The 14,017-nt window shown below is 46.3% G+C and overlaps 2 protein-coding genes across 4 annotated transcripts in view; both read left to right on the forward strand.

Annotated features, from left to right (window-relative positions):
* Positions 1-952, forward strand: part of LOC144687933 (ABC-type oligopeptide transporter ABCB9-like) — a 68,829-nt gene extending 67,877 nt beyond the window's left edge. For all 3 annotated transcript variants that reach the window (XM_078554561.1, XM_078554560.1, XM_078554562.1), the window contains one exon: positions 205-952. In XM_078554561.1, coding sequence (XP_078410687.1) covers positions 205-420 — 216 coding nt within the window. In that variant the 3' untranslated portion in view covers positions 421-952. The remainder of the gene's footprint in view (positions 1-204) is intronic.
* An 11,535-nt stretch (positions 953-12,487) lies between these two features.
* Positions 12,488-14,017, forward strand: part of piwil1 (piwi-like RNA-mediated gene silencing 1) — a 50,788-nt gene continuing 49,258 nt past the window's right edge. Inside the window, exon 1 of the mRNA XM_078554670.1 lies at positions 12,488-12,533. Coding sequence (XP_078410796.1) covers positions 12,488-12,533 — 46 coding nt within the window. The remainder of the gene's footprint in view (positions 12,534-14,017) is intronic.

The following is a 14,017-nucleotide window of genomic DNA, read 5'->3' on the forward strand; positions in this document are numbered from 1 at the left end:
AAAATTTCTATGCTAATTTACTACATCGACATGAAAGGCTTTGTGTTCCATTACGAATTCACTGGTTTTCCACAATATTAATTTGTGCTTGTCATTGGTAAACATTTTCAATGCAGTAATTCAAAATGATATGTTTTGAACGCGCTGTGTACATAAGCAAATTCTAGTTGTTGGCATGGATTAAAAATCTACTCACTATTTTAGGTCCTAGAAGAACTGTCCAAGTTGAAGAAACACTGCACCATCCTTATTGTAGCACATCGTTTGAGCACTGTGAAAAGTGCACAGAAAATAATTGTCATCAAGAAGGGCATGGTGATAGAGGTGGGGAATCACAAAGAATTAATGCAGAGAAAAGGTACCTATTTCAGAATGGTGCAAAAGCAAATACCTGCTTTAGAGTCTGACAATAACAATTAACCATAAATCCTTGAATTCAAATAAAATTGGTATCACTGGAGAAAATATTAAAATTAAGGATAATAAGTGAATTAAAATAAGCCAAACTTTTGATGTATGTGGGGGAATGTGTAAGATGTGAGGGAAGATTTCCCCCTGTTGTTCATATAAAGCAACACTAAATATTTGGGAAATTCTATGTTTACTAAATGACAGCTTTGGACGATTTATGATGGGCAGTTATCTATCTGGAGAAATCTTTTCGAAATCTCAGATTAGAATGACCCACTTCATTACAATTGTAGGATTAATTTACATACTTTTTGAAATAGAGTGTGTAATGAAAGAAGATTTTAGCTTTGCTCTACCAAACAAAAGGAAAAAGCTCAGAATGAAACTGCAACTTTGTGGAAAAGGCTTCAGAATCTGATTTATATTAGAACAGACTTACAATTATGCTTGTTTTCTCTTATACAAATGTATGTATTCTTCTAGTCTCAATGTATTACTTATATTGCTTTGCAAGTGTAAATTAAATTGATTGTGAAAACAATGTCTCAAGGTGTTTTATTTTTGAATTATGTCCCATTATGAAATTCTTCAGTTGATAATGAGTAAAAAGGATGAATTTTCCTGGCGATCCCAGGCGGGACTGGAGGCATGCCAGCAATTTCCCACTAGCGGCTGGCCTGCCAGTCTGTCACCGTGGTCCTGCCTCCAAGCTATTTGAGGGAGGCTGCATCATTGGAAGGAGGGGGTTGACTGTTAACCACCTGTCAGCAGCAGGTAGCCAATTAAATTGTCCATTGAGGGCACTGAATCAGAAGCCAACTGGAATATTCCAGATTGCAGGCAGCTCATGCCCCCCACCCCACTGAGACTGAGGTCTAGCCAATGAATGGAGGAAGCCTCTTGGTGACAGGCCAAGGGGGCCAGTGATGCCTCATTCAACTTAACCGAGCACTGTAGCTGCAATTGACAGAGGGCCACAGTTACGGCTCCCCCTCCACAATGGCAGTCTGGCAGCTGTGCCCCTTTTCATTTTTTAAAGTTGGAAAATTCTTCAGAAGGCACCTCTATCTTGGGATGCCATTTCATTTACCAACCTCCTTCAGCAGTGCCTACCTCTGAGAGTGGGGCTGCTGATCCTTCAGTGCTGGTGGGGCTCCTTTTGGCCCTCCAGTCTCAGAACCCATCCGCCACCTTGATTGGACAGGGGTCCAGGAGGTGGCCATTTAATTGGCTGCTTCTTCCAAAATTTCCCGGGGGGTTCTGCAGCCGGCATTTCCTGGTTCCCAACCCGCATTTCATCCTGCCCTCAGTGTCAATAACAAACAAAAAATACTAGAAGCACAAAGCAGATCAGTCGACATCCATGTATGGGGAGGGTTTAAACTAGATTGGCAGAGGGTTGGGAACCTGAAAGGGAGCTCAGATTGGAGGAAAGCAAAACTCGTATCAGGATGTAGAAAAGTAGTAAACAAAATTTGAAAGCAGACCAAGCGAAGGCAAGCATCAAATAGGATCAGAATGTGGAATAATGTTAAAAAGACAAAGATAAGGGCACTCTATATAATGCATGCAGCTTTTGTAACAAGGTAGATAATTTGAAGGCACAAATAGAGGTAAATGGGTATGATTTAATTGCTATTATAGAGATGTGGTTACAGGGTGACCGAGACTGGGAACTGGATATTTGTCATTGAGCAAAGATAGGCTAAAAGCAAAATGAGGCGGGGTGGTGCTGTTAATAAAGAATGAGATCAGTACATTTGTAAGAGAGGATTTTAGTTTGAAGGATCAAGATGTAGAATCAGTTTGGGTGGTGCTAAGAAACAGCAAGGGGCAGCAAACATTGTTGGGAGTTGTTTATAGGCCAACAAACTAGTGGTAATGTTGGGCACAGTGTAAATCAGGAAATTAGAACCACATGTAACATGGGTAATGCAGTAATAATGGGAGGCTTCAATTTACTTATAGATTGGGTAAGCCTCATCAGCACTAATGCTGTGGAGGATGAATCCCTGGAGTGTGTACAAGATGGGTTTCTGGAGCAGTACATTGAAGAACCAATTGGCTTGGGCTATTTTGGATTTTGTGTTATGTACTGAGAAAGGGCTAATTAATACCCTTGTTGTGAAGGAGCCTTTAGGGAATAGAATTTTTTACATTAAGTTTGAAAGTGATATATTTAATTCTGAAACTAGGGTCTTAAATCTGAACAAGGGAACTTATGAACATATGAGGAGCAAGTTGGCTATTATGGAGTGGGAAAATACACTAAAAAATTTGACGGTAGACAGACAATGCCGAATATTTAAAAAAGCATTACATGGTCTACAACAAATATATATTCCTCTAAGACACAAACATCCAATAGGGTGTTCAAACATGGGCCAGAGAGGTGAACTCCCAAGATGAGGTGAGAGTGACTGCCCTTGACATCAAGTCGGCATTTGACCGAGTGTGGCATCAAGGAGCCCTAGCAAAACTGGAGTCAATGGGAATCAGGGGGAAAGCTCTCTGCTGGTTGGAGTCATACCTAGCACATAGGAAGATGGTTGTGGTTGTTGGAGGTCAGTCATCTCAGCTCCAGGACATCACTGCAGGAGTTCCTCAGGGTAGTGTCCTCGACCCAACTATCTTCAGCTGCTTCATTAATGACCTTCTTTTCATCATAAGGTCAGAAGTGGGGATGTTCACTGATGATTGCACAATGTTCAGCACCATTTGGGACTCCTCAGGTACTGAAGCAGTCCATGTCCAAATACAGCAAGACCTGGACAAAATCCAGGCTTGGGCTGACAAGTGGCAAGTAACATTCACACCTCACAAATGTCAGGCAATGACCATCTCCAACAAGAGAGAATCCAACCATCGCCCCTTGATGTTCAATGGCATTACCATCACTGAATTCCCCACTATTAACATCCTGGGGGTTACCACTGACCAGAAACCGAACTGGACTAGCCATATAAATACTGTGGCTACAAGAGCAGGTCAGAAGCTAGGAATCCTGCGACGAGTAACTCACCTCCTGACTCCCCAAAGCCTGTCCACCATCTACATGGCACAAGTCAGGAGTGTGATGGAATACTCCCCACTTGCCTGGATGAGTGCAGCAACCACAACATTCAAGAAGCTTGACACTGTCCAGGACAAAGCAGCCCACTTTATTGGCGCCACATCCACAAACGTTCACTCCCTCCACCACTGACGCACAATGGCAGCAGCGTGTACCATCTACATGATGCACTGCAGGAATTCACCAAGGCTCCTTCGACAGCAACTTCCAAACCCACGACCACTACCATCTAGAAGGACAAGGTCAGCAGATAGGTAGGAACACCACCACCTGGAAGCTCCCCTCCAAGTCACTCACCATCCTGACTTGGAAATATATTGGCCTTTCATTCACTGTCGCTGGGTTGAAATCCTGGAACTCCCTCCCTAACGGCACTGTGGGTGTACCTACACCACATGGACTGCAGCGGTTCAAGAAGGCAGCTCACCACCACCTTCTGAAGGACAGCTAGGGATGGGCAATAAATGCTGGCCCAGTCAGTGAAGCCCACATCCTGAGAATGAATAAAAAAAGATAGGAACGGTGAATCAACTGTGGCTAGCCAAAGAAATTAAAGATTGCATTAGATCAAAGGAGGTGGCTAATAAGGTTGCCAGAAAAAGTGGTAAGACTGAGGATTGGAAGCAATTTAGAATCCAGCAAAGGAGGACCAAGAAACTGACAAAGAAAGGGAAAAGAGAATATGAGTTAAAGCTAGCAAGAAACATAAATGCGGATTGTAAAAGCTTCTTTTGGTATGTGAAAAGGAAAAGATTAACTAGGACAAATGTGTGTCCATTACAGGTGGAGATAGGAAAATTTATAATGGAGAAGAGGGAATGGCGGAGAAACTAAACAATTACTGAGTCTGCCTTCACAGGGGAAGGTACAAAAAAAATTCCCAGAAATATTAGGGAACAGAGGGGCTTGTGAAAGTGAGGAACTGAGAGAAATTAGTATTAATAAAGAGGTAGTATTTGAAGAATTAATTGGATTGAAGGTTGATAAATCCCATGGACCTGATGATCTACATCCCAGAGTGTTGAAAGAGGTGGCTATAGAGATAGTGGATGCATTGGTGATCATTTTTCAAAGTTCTATAGATTCTGCAGACTGGAAAGTAGCAGATGTAACCTCAGTACTTAAGAAGGGAGGGAGAGAGAAAACCGAGAACTACAGACCTATTAGTTTGACGTCAGTAGTAGGGAAAATTTAAGAACCTATTTTAAAGGATGTGATAACTGAACGCTTGGAGAATAATAATATGATTGGACAGAGTGAACATGGAATTATGAAAGGGAAATCGTGTTTGACAAACCTGTTGGAGTTTTCTGAGGATATTACTTTTAGCATAAAGGAGAACCAGTGGATGTGTTGTATTTGGATTTTCAGAAAGCTTTTAATAAGGTCCCAAACAGGAGGTTAGTAAACAAAATTAGAGCATGCGGGATTGGGGCTAACCTACGTGGTATGGATTGAGAAGTGGTTAACAGAGAGAAAACAGAGAGTAGGAATAAACGGATCATTCTCAGGGTGGCAGGCTGTTACTAGTCGGGTACTGCAAGCATCAATGCTGGGGCCACAGCTATTCACAATCTATGTAAATGATTTGCATGTGGGGACCAATTGTAATATTTCCAAATTTGCTGATGACACCAAACTGGGTGGGAACGTAAATTGTGAGGAGGATGCAAGGAGGCCTCAGGAGGACTTGGACAGGCTAAGCAATGGGCCAGAGCATGGCAGATGGAATATAATGTGAATGAGTTATCCACTTTGGTAGAATAAACAGAAAGGGAGAGTATTTCTTAAATGGTGAGAGGTTGGGAAGTGTTGATGTCCAAAGGAACCTGGGTGTCTTTGTTCACAAGTCACTAAAAGCTAGCATTCAGGTGTAGCAAGCGATTAGGAAGGTAAGTGGTATGTTGGCCTTCATCGCAAGGAGTTTTGAGTGCAGGAGTAAAGATGTCTTGCTGCAATTGTATAGAGCCTTGATCAGGCCTCACCTGGAATATTGTGTCGTTTTGGTTTCCTTACCTAAGGAAAGATATACTTGCAACAGAGGGAGTGCAACAAAGGTTCACCAGACTAATCCCTGGGATGGCGGGATTGTCTTATGAGGAGAGATTGAGGAAACTGGGCCTGTATTCTCTAGAGTTTCGAAGAGTGAGAGGTGATCTCATTGAAACTTACAAAATTCTTACAGGGCGTGACAGGGTAGATGTAGATAGGATGTTTCTCCTGGCTGGTGAGTCTAGAACCACGCTCTCAGAATAAGGGGTAGGCCATTTTAAACTGCGATGAGGAGGAATCTCTTCGGTCAAAGGGTGGTGAATCTTTGGGATTCTCTATCCCAGAGGGCTGTGGAAGCTCAATCACTGAGCATGTTCAAATCAGAGATCGATAGATTTCTAGATACTAATGACATCAAGGGGTATGGGGGTAGCACGGGATGGTGGAGTTGAGGTAGATGATCAGCCATGATCTGATTGAACGATAGAGCAGGCTTAATGGGCCAAATGGCCTAGTCCTGATCCTCTGGGCAGGATTTTGCCCTTGGTGGGGTGGGTGGCAAGCTGACTGCCTCCTGCAATTGGCTCCGCACTGCGATTTCACGCAGGTGGGCCAACTAAGGCCTGGCGGCAGGGGGAAGAGGGAGAGTCACTCTGTCACATGAGCTGGGACATGCTTTTAATTCAAAAATAAAGTATTTATTTAATGTTTATTTGCTTTAGGAAACCTCATCCCGCTCGTGGATGAGGTTTCCTAAAAAAGGTAAAGGCCACTTGGTCTTTGCGTCTGCCCGCCGACCATTAGGTTGGACGGGCAGTGTAAATTTGAATTTAATTAGATTGTTAATGGCCTTAATAGGCCTTTTAATTATCGGCGGGCTTGTAGCCAACTCCGCTGTGCGCCTGCTGAACTAAATATCGTGAGACTGCATGATGATATTGGGACGCACGCCAAGCGTAATATTCTGCCCTATGTTTCTATGGCTGGAATTTTGCAGATCCTCATGCTGGCAGGATCTTCTGGTTCAACTGGTGCGAACGGAGATTTCAATGGCTCGCTGGCCCCGCTACTGGGAGGGGGTTGGGGAGGGCTGGAAGTTTTGGGGTACAGCTCTTAATCAGAACTTTAAATATGTCAATGCTTTACATTAAGCTGAGGATCAGTAGACCCCCATCATCCTTTCCTCACAGTGCCAACATTTCCACTGATAATTTCAGCCAAGGTCTGAACAATAAGATCCCAAGAAGCACATTAGTGTTCAAATTCCTGGTCATTGCAGTAGGAGGTAACTAAATATATTTGACTAACTGGATTGAATTTTTTGAGGAGTAGGGTTGATAAGTACAGTATGGTGGATGTGGTCCATGTGGGTATTAACAAGGCTTTTGACAAGATTCCACATGATGGACAAGATTCCATATGATGAACTGGTCAACAAGCAAAAACCTTTGGCATTCAAAGGAGTGGAAAATTGGATCCAAACTATGCTTAGTGGCAGGAAGCAAAGGGTTATGGTTGACAAGTGTTTTTGGGATTGGAAAGCAGTTGCCATTGGGGTTCTGCAAGGCACAGAACAAAAACAGAAATACCTGGAAAAACTCAGCAGGTCTGGCAGCATCAGCGGAGAAGAACAAAGTTGACGTTTCAAGTCCTCATGACCCTTCAACAGAACTAAGTAAAAATAGGAGAGGGGTGAAATATAAGCTGGTTTAAGGTGGGGGGGTGGGGGGAGAAAAGTGGGGGTGGGGGGTGGTTGTAGGGACAAGCAAGCAGTGATAGGAGCAGATAATCAAAAGATGTCACAGACAAAAGAACAAAGAGGTGTTGAAGGTGGTGATATTATCTAAAAGAATATGCCAATTAAGAATGGATGGCAGGACATGCAAGGTACAGATAGCTCTAGTGGGGGTAGGGTGAAATAAGACTAAAAGGGCATAAAAGGTATAGATTTAAAAATAATGGAAATAGGTGGGAAAAGAAAAATCTATATAAATTATTGGAAAAAACAAAAGGGAGGGGGAAGAAACGGAAAGGGGGTGGGGATGGAGGAGGGAGTTCAAGATCTAAAGTTGTTGAACTCAATATTCAGTCCGGAAGGCTGTAAAGTGCCTAGTCGGAAGATGAGGTGCTGTTCCTCCAGTTTGCATTGAGCTTCACTGGAACAATGCAGCAAGCCAAGGACAGACATGTGGGCAAGAGAGCAGGGTGGAGTGTTAAAATGGCAAGTGACAGGGAGGTCTGGGTCATTCTTGCGGACAGACTGTAGGTGTTCTGCAAAGCGGTCGCCCAGTCTGTGTTCCAGCATCCGCAGTTTTTTGTTGTTATCTCTGCAAGGCACAGTACTTGGACACTTGCTTTTAGCAGTTATTATTAATTATTTAATCCAAATGTAAGGGGCGTGATAAAGACGTTCACAGATGATACAAAAATTGGCCAAGTGGTTGACAGTGAAGAGGAAAGCTTTTGACTGCAGAAATATATAGATGGAATTCAATCTGGAGAAGTGTACAGTAATAGATATTGGGAGGTGTGAAAGGCCAGGGAAAAATGGGAGATACTGAGCATTGTGGAGGAATGGACAGAGCTTGCCATGTATATCCTCAGATCCTTAAATATAATAGGGCAAGTCGATAAGGTGGTTGAGAAGGCATATGGCATGCTTTCCTTTATTAGCCCAGGCAAAGAACTGTATACAACACTAGTTAGGTCACAGCTTGAGTACTGCATATAGTTCCCTGCTCACCACATTGCAGGAAAGATGTGATTACACTAGAGAGGGTGAAGTGAGATTTACAAGGATATTGCTGGAACTGGGAATCTTTAACGATGAAAAAAAATTGGATAGGCTGGGGTCGTTTTCCTTGGAACAGAGGAGGCTGAGGGATGACTTAATTGAGGTGTATAAAATTATGATGGGCTAAAATTGAGTAAATAGGAACAACCTATTTTCCTTAGCAGAGGGGTCAAAAACTAGGGAGCGTATATTTAGAGGAATTGGTAGAGGATTAGAAGGGAAATGGGGGAAAATTTTTTCACCCAGAGGGTGATGGGGACCTGGAACTCACTGCCTGAAAGGGTGGTAGAGGCAGAAACTCTCACCCATCTAAATAGTCATTACATATCTACTTATAGTGCAGCTTGAACCCACAACCTTCTGACTGAGGTGAGAATGTTGCCACTGAGCCATGATGCACAGGACCCTTTATAACATTGCTAAAATCTTCCTTTTTAATGCACAAATTATGTAAATTCACCTCTGAAGATGGTGTCATCTTATAGATGATACATTTACTTTTGCCTTTGGGAGAGACAGATGAAGAACTGCAAGGTCCATTGGCTGAGGTTGAGCCAGACTGTCTGCAATCGTGGTATTGTCTTTGATCTAAGTTTCCTGCCACATATCCTTACATCACCATCTACTTTCTCCTCCATAACATCACCAGCCTCCACCTCTACCTCAGCTCATCTGCTGATGAACCCCTTATCCATTCTTTCTTCCCTCCGAGAATTGACCATTCCAATGTTTATACAACCATACGAATTCGGAGCAGGAGTAGGTCACTCAGCCCCTTGAGCCTGCTCCATTCAATAAGATCTGATTGTAACCTCAACCCCACATTTCCACCTATCCCTGGTAACCTTTCATCTCATTGCTTATCAAGAATCTATCTAGCTCTGCCTTAAAAATATTCAAAGACTCTTCCACTGCCTTTTGAGGAAGAGAATTTCAAAGACTCACTGTCCTCTGAGAGAAAAAAATTCTCATATCTGTCTTAAATGGACTACCCCTTATATTTAAACAGTGACCTTATCCAGCTGGCTTTCCATCTTCTACCCTAAATAAATTTGAGCTCATCCAAATCTCTACTTTCCTAACCTAACTTGCGATTTTCTGTTCACCCATCATCATCTACGCTCACTAACCTAGGCCAGTTGGGCAATGCCTCAATTTTAAAACTCACAACTTTGTGTTCAAATCTCACCCTCTATTTCTGTAATCTTCTCCAGCCCACAACCCCCAAAGATCTCTACACTCCTCCAATTCTGGCCTCTCACTCAATTTTCCCAATTTTAATTGCTCCATTGGCGACCGTGCCTTCAGCTGCCTGGGGCCCTAAGCTGTGGAATCCCCTCCTTAAACCTCTCTGCCTCTCTCTCATTTAGGATGCTGCTTAAAACCAATCTTTGGCCAAGCTTTTTGGTCACCTGTCTTAAATACATGTGGTTCATTCCCTCTCTCAGCTGATGAATCAATGCTCCTCCATGTTGAAAACCACTTGGAGGAAGCACACAGGATGGCAAGGGCGCAGAATGTACTCTGGGTGGGGACTTTTAAGAGTGGCTCTGTAGCACCACTGCTGACCGAGCTGGCTGAGTCCCAAAGGACATAGCTGCTAGATTGGGTCTGAGGCAAGTGGTGAGGGAACCAACAAGAAGGGAAAACGTACTTGACCTCATCCTCACCATCCTGCCTGCCGCAGAGGAATCTGTCCATGACAGTGTCGGTAGGAGTGACCATCGCACAGTCGTTGTGGAGACAAAAGTCCCACCTTCACATTGAGGATAGATTTCTAACAGATCTAGCAACTCAAGACTGGGCATCCATGAGGTGCTGTGGGCCATTAGCAGCAGCAGAAATGTGCTCGAATACAATCTGTAACCTCATGACCCAGCATATCCCCCACTCTACCATTACCATCAAGCCAGGGGATCAAACCTGCTTCAATGAAGAGTGCAGGAGGGCATGTCAGGAGCAGTACCAGGCATGCCTAAAAATGAGCTGTCAACCTGGTGCAGCTATAACACAGGACTGCTTGCATTCCAAACTGCACAAGCAGCAAATGATAGACAGAACTAAGCGATCCCACAACCAACAGATCAAATCTAAGCTCTGCAGTCCTGCCACATCCAGTTGTGAATGTAGGTGGACAATTAAACAACTCACTGGGGGAAGAGACTCCACAAATATCCACATCCTCAATGATGGGGGAAGCTCAGCATATCAGTGCAAAGGATAAGGCTGAAGCATTTGCTACAATCTTCAGCCAGAAGTGTCAAGTGGATGATCCATCTCAACCTCCTCCGGAGGTCCCCAGCATCACAGATGCCAGTCTTCAGCCAATTTAATTCACTCCACGTGATATCAAGAAACGCTGAAGGCACTGGATACTGCAAAGGATATTGGACCTGACAATATTCCAGCAATAGTGCTGAAGACTTGTGCTCCAGAACTTGCCGTGCCCTTAGCCAAGCTGTTCCAGTACAGCTACAACACTGGCATCTACCTGGCTATGTGGAAAATTGCCCGGGTATGTCCTGTACACAAAAATCTAACCCAGCCAATTACCGCCACATCAGTCTATTCCCCATTATCAGTAAAGTAATTGAAAGGGTCAAAAACAGTGCTATCAAGCAGCACTTGCTTAGCAATAACCTGCTCACTGATGCCCAGTTTGGATTCCGCCGGGGCCACTCAGCTCCTGACCTCATTATAGCCTTGGTTCAAACATGGACAAAAGGGCTGAACTCCTGAGGTGAGGTGAGAGTGACTACCAAAGACATCAAGGCAGCATTTGACAGAGTGTAGCATCAAGGAGCCCTAGCAAAACTGGAGTCAATGGGAATCAGGGGGAAACTCTCTGTTGGCTGGAGTCATACCTAGCACAAAGGAAGATGTTTGTAGTTGTTGGAGGTCAGTGATCTCAGCTGCAGGTCATCACTGCAGGAGTTCATCAGGGTAGTGTCCTCGACCCAACCATCTTCAGCAGCTTCATCAATGACCTTCCTTCCATTATAAGGTCAGAAGTGGGGATGTTCGCTGATGATTGCAATGTTGAGCATTCACGACTCCTCAGATACTGAAGCAGTCCATGTCCAAATGCAGCAAGACCTGGACGAAATCCAGGCTTCGGCTGACAAATGGCAAGTAACATTTGTGCCTCACAAGTGTCAGGCAATGACCATCTCCAACAAGAAAGAATCTAGCCATCGCCGCTTGATGTTCAATGTTATTACCATCATTGAATCCCCCACTATCAACATCCTGGGGGTTACCATTGACCAGAAACTGAACTGGACTAGCCATATAAATATTGTGGCTACAAGAGCAAGTCAGAGGCTAGGAATCCTGCAATGTGTAACTCATCTCCTGACACCCCAAAGCCTGTCCACCATCTACAAGGCACAAGTCAGGAGTGTGATGGAATACTCCCCACTTGCCTGGATGAGTGCAGCTCCCACAACACTCAAGAAGCTTGAAACCATCCAGCACAAAGCAGCCCGCTTGATTGGCACCACATCCACAAACATTCACTCCCTCCACCACCAACGCACAGTAACAGCAGTGCGTGTACCATCTACAAGATGCATTGCAGGAATTCACCAAGGCTCCTTCAACAGCACCTTCCAAACCCACGACCTCTACCATCTAGAAGGACAAGGGCAGCAGACATATGGGAACATCATCACCTGGAAGTTTCCCTCCAAGTCACTCACCATCCTGACTTGGAAATATATCGCCGTTCCTTCACTGTCGCTGGGTCAAAATCCTGGAACTCCCTCCCTAACAGCACTGTGGGTGTACCTACACCACATGGACTGCAGCAGTTCAAGAAGGCAGCACACCACCACCTTCTCAAGGGCAACTAGGGATGGGCAATAAATGCTGGCCCAGCCAGCGAAGCCCACATCCTGTGAATGAATAAATAAACAAAATGGTTCAGACAAAATACATGAGTTAAAAAAACTTTCCACCCCTCAGGTATTATACAGACTAATTGCTTCTTTTATTTCCAACAGGTTTTGAATTTCCACGTGCTGAAATCTGCGCGCCATTTTCCACCCACCGGCAGAGTCCACTCCGCATGCGCAGGGCCGTCAGGACCACACTACTCCTCCGTCTCCAGCCTAAATCCTTCCACTTACCCTGGTGTCAAATAGATCTAGATATCAAAAAAGTAAATTCAAAATATTTACACTTAATACAACACATCTGTGCGATGGAAATTGATTATGGGATCTAACAAAGCCACAAAGAAAGGTTTTAAGTCTGAAGCAGGTGGGGCGGAGGGATAGAAGCGGATTGTGGTGATGCGGTGGGAGCACGTGCCTGTGTTGGGCGGTGAAGGCGGTTAGAAGCCGCGCGGGGCGGCTCAGGGCTGGAGTGGGATCCACGCTGGGCGGCCGCTGTGGTTGTTGGACGCTGCAGTTATTTTCTGAAAGTCGAGGTCGGCAAATGTTCATTGTCCTTCGCGGGTGGTGGAAAGCGCGAGTGATCTGAGTTTTGGGTGAAAATGCTGGAGGGATTATTGACTTCCATTTGTTGCAAGTTTCTGTCTTTTATTCATTGGGCTGTTGCCGCCGAGATGATCCCCCAGCCCGGCCCTTTCTTAACCCCCCCACAACTCCCACACACACACTCCTCCCCCACCCACACACCCCTCCCCCACCCACACACACCCCTCCCCCACCCACACACACCCCCTGCTCACACAAACCCCCCCCCCCACACCCACACACTCCTCCCCCACCCACACACCCCCCCCTGCTCACACAAACCCCCCCACACACACACACACTCCTCCCCCACCCACACACCCCCCTCCCCCACCAACACACCCCCCCCCTGCTCACACAAACCCCCCCCCCACACCCACACACTCCTCCCCCACCCACACACACAAACCCCCCCCCATCCACACACCCAACCCCCCCCAACCCACACACCCCCCCTGCTCACACACCCCCCCCACACACACACACACACACTCCTCCCCCACCCACACACACAAACCCCCCCCCATCCACACACCCAACCCCCCCCCAACCCACACACCCCCCCTGCTCACACAAACCCCCCCCCCACACACACACACTCCTCCCCCACCCACACACCCCCCCCTGCTCACACAAACCCCCCCCATCCACACACCCAACCCCCCCCCAACCCACACACCCCCCCTGCTCACACAAACCCCCCCCATCCACACACACACACACTCCTCCCCCACCCACACACCCCCCCTGCTCACACAAACCCCCCCCACACACACACACTCCTCCCCCACCCACACACCCCCCCTGCTCACACAAACCCCCCCATCCACACACCCAACCCCCCCCAACCCACACACCCCCCCTGCTCACACAACCCCCCCCCCCACACACACACACTCCTCCCCCACCCACACACCCCCCCCCCCACCCACACACCCTCCCTGTTCACACAAACCCCACACACACACACACACTCCTCCCCCACCCACACACCCCCCCTACTCTCACAACCCCCCCCCACACACACCCACACCCACCCCCCCCCACACACACACTCCTCCCCCACCCACACACCCCCCCTACTCTCACAACCCCCCCCCCACACACACCCACACCCACCCCCCCCCCCACACACACACTCCTCCCCCACCCACACACCCCCCCCCCTTGCTCACACAAACCCCCCCCCACACACACACTCCTCCCCCACCCACACACCCCCCCCCCTTGCTCACACAAACCCCCCCACCATCCACACACAACCCC

The sequence above is a fragment of the Cetorhinus maximus genome, chromosome 12 (assembly GCF_964194155.1).
Source record: "Cetorhinus maximus chromosome 12, sCetMax3.hap1.1, whole genome shotgun sequence".
Lineage (NCBI taxonomy): Eukaryota > Metazoa > Chordata > Chondrichthyes > Lamniformes > Cetorhinidae > Cetorhinus > Cetorhinus maximus.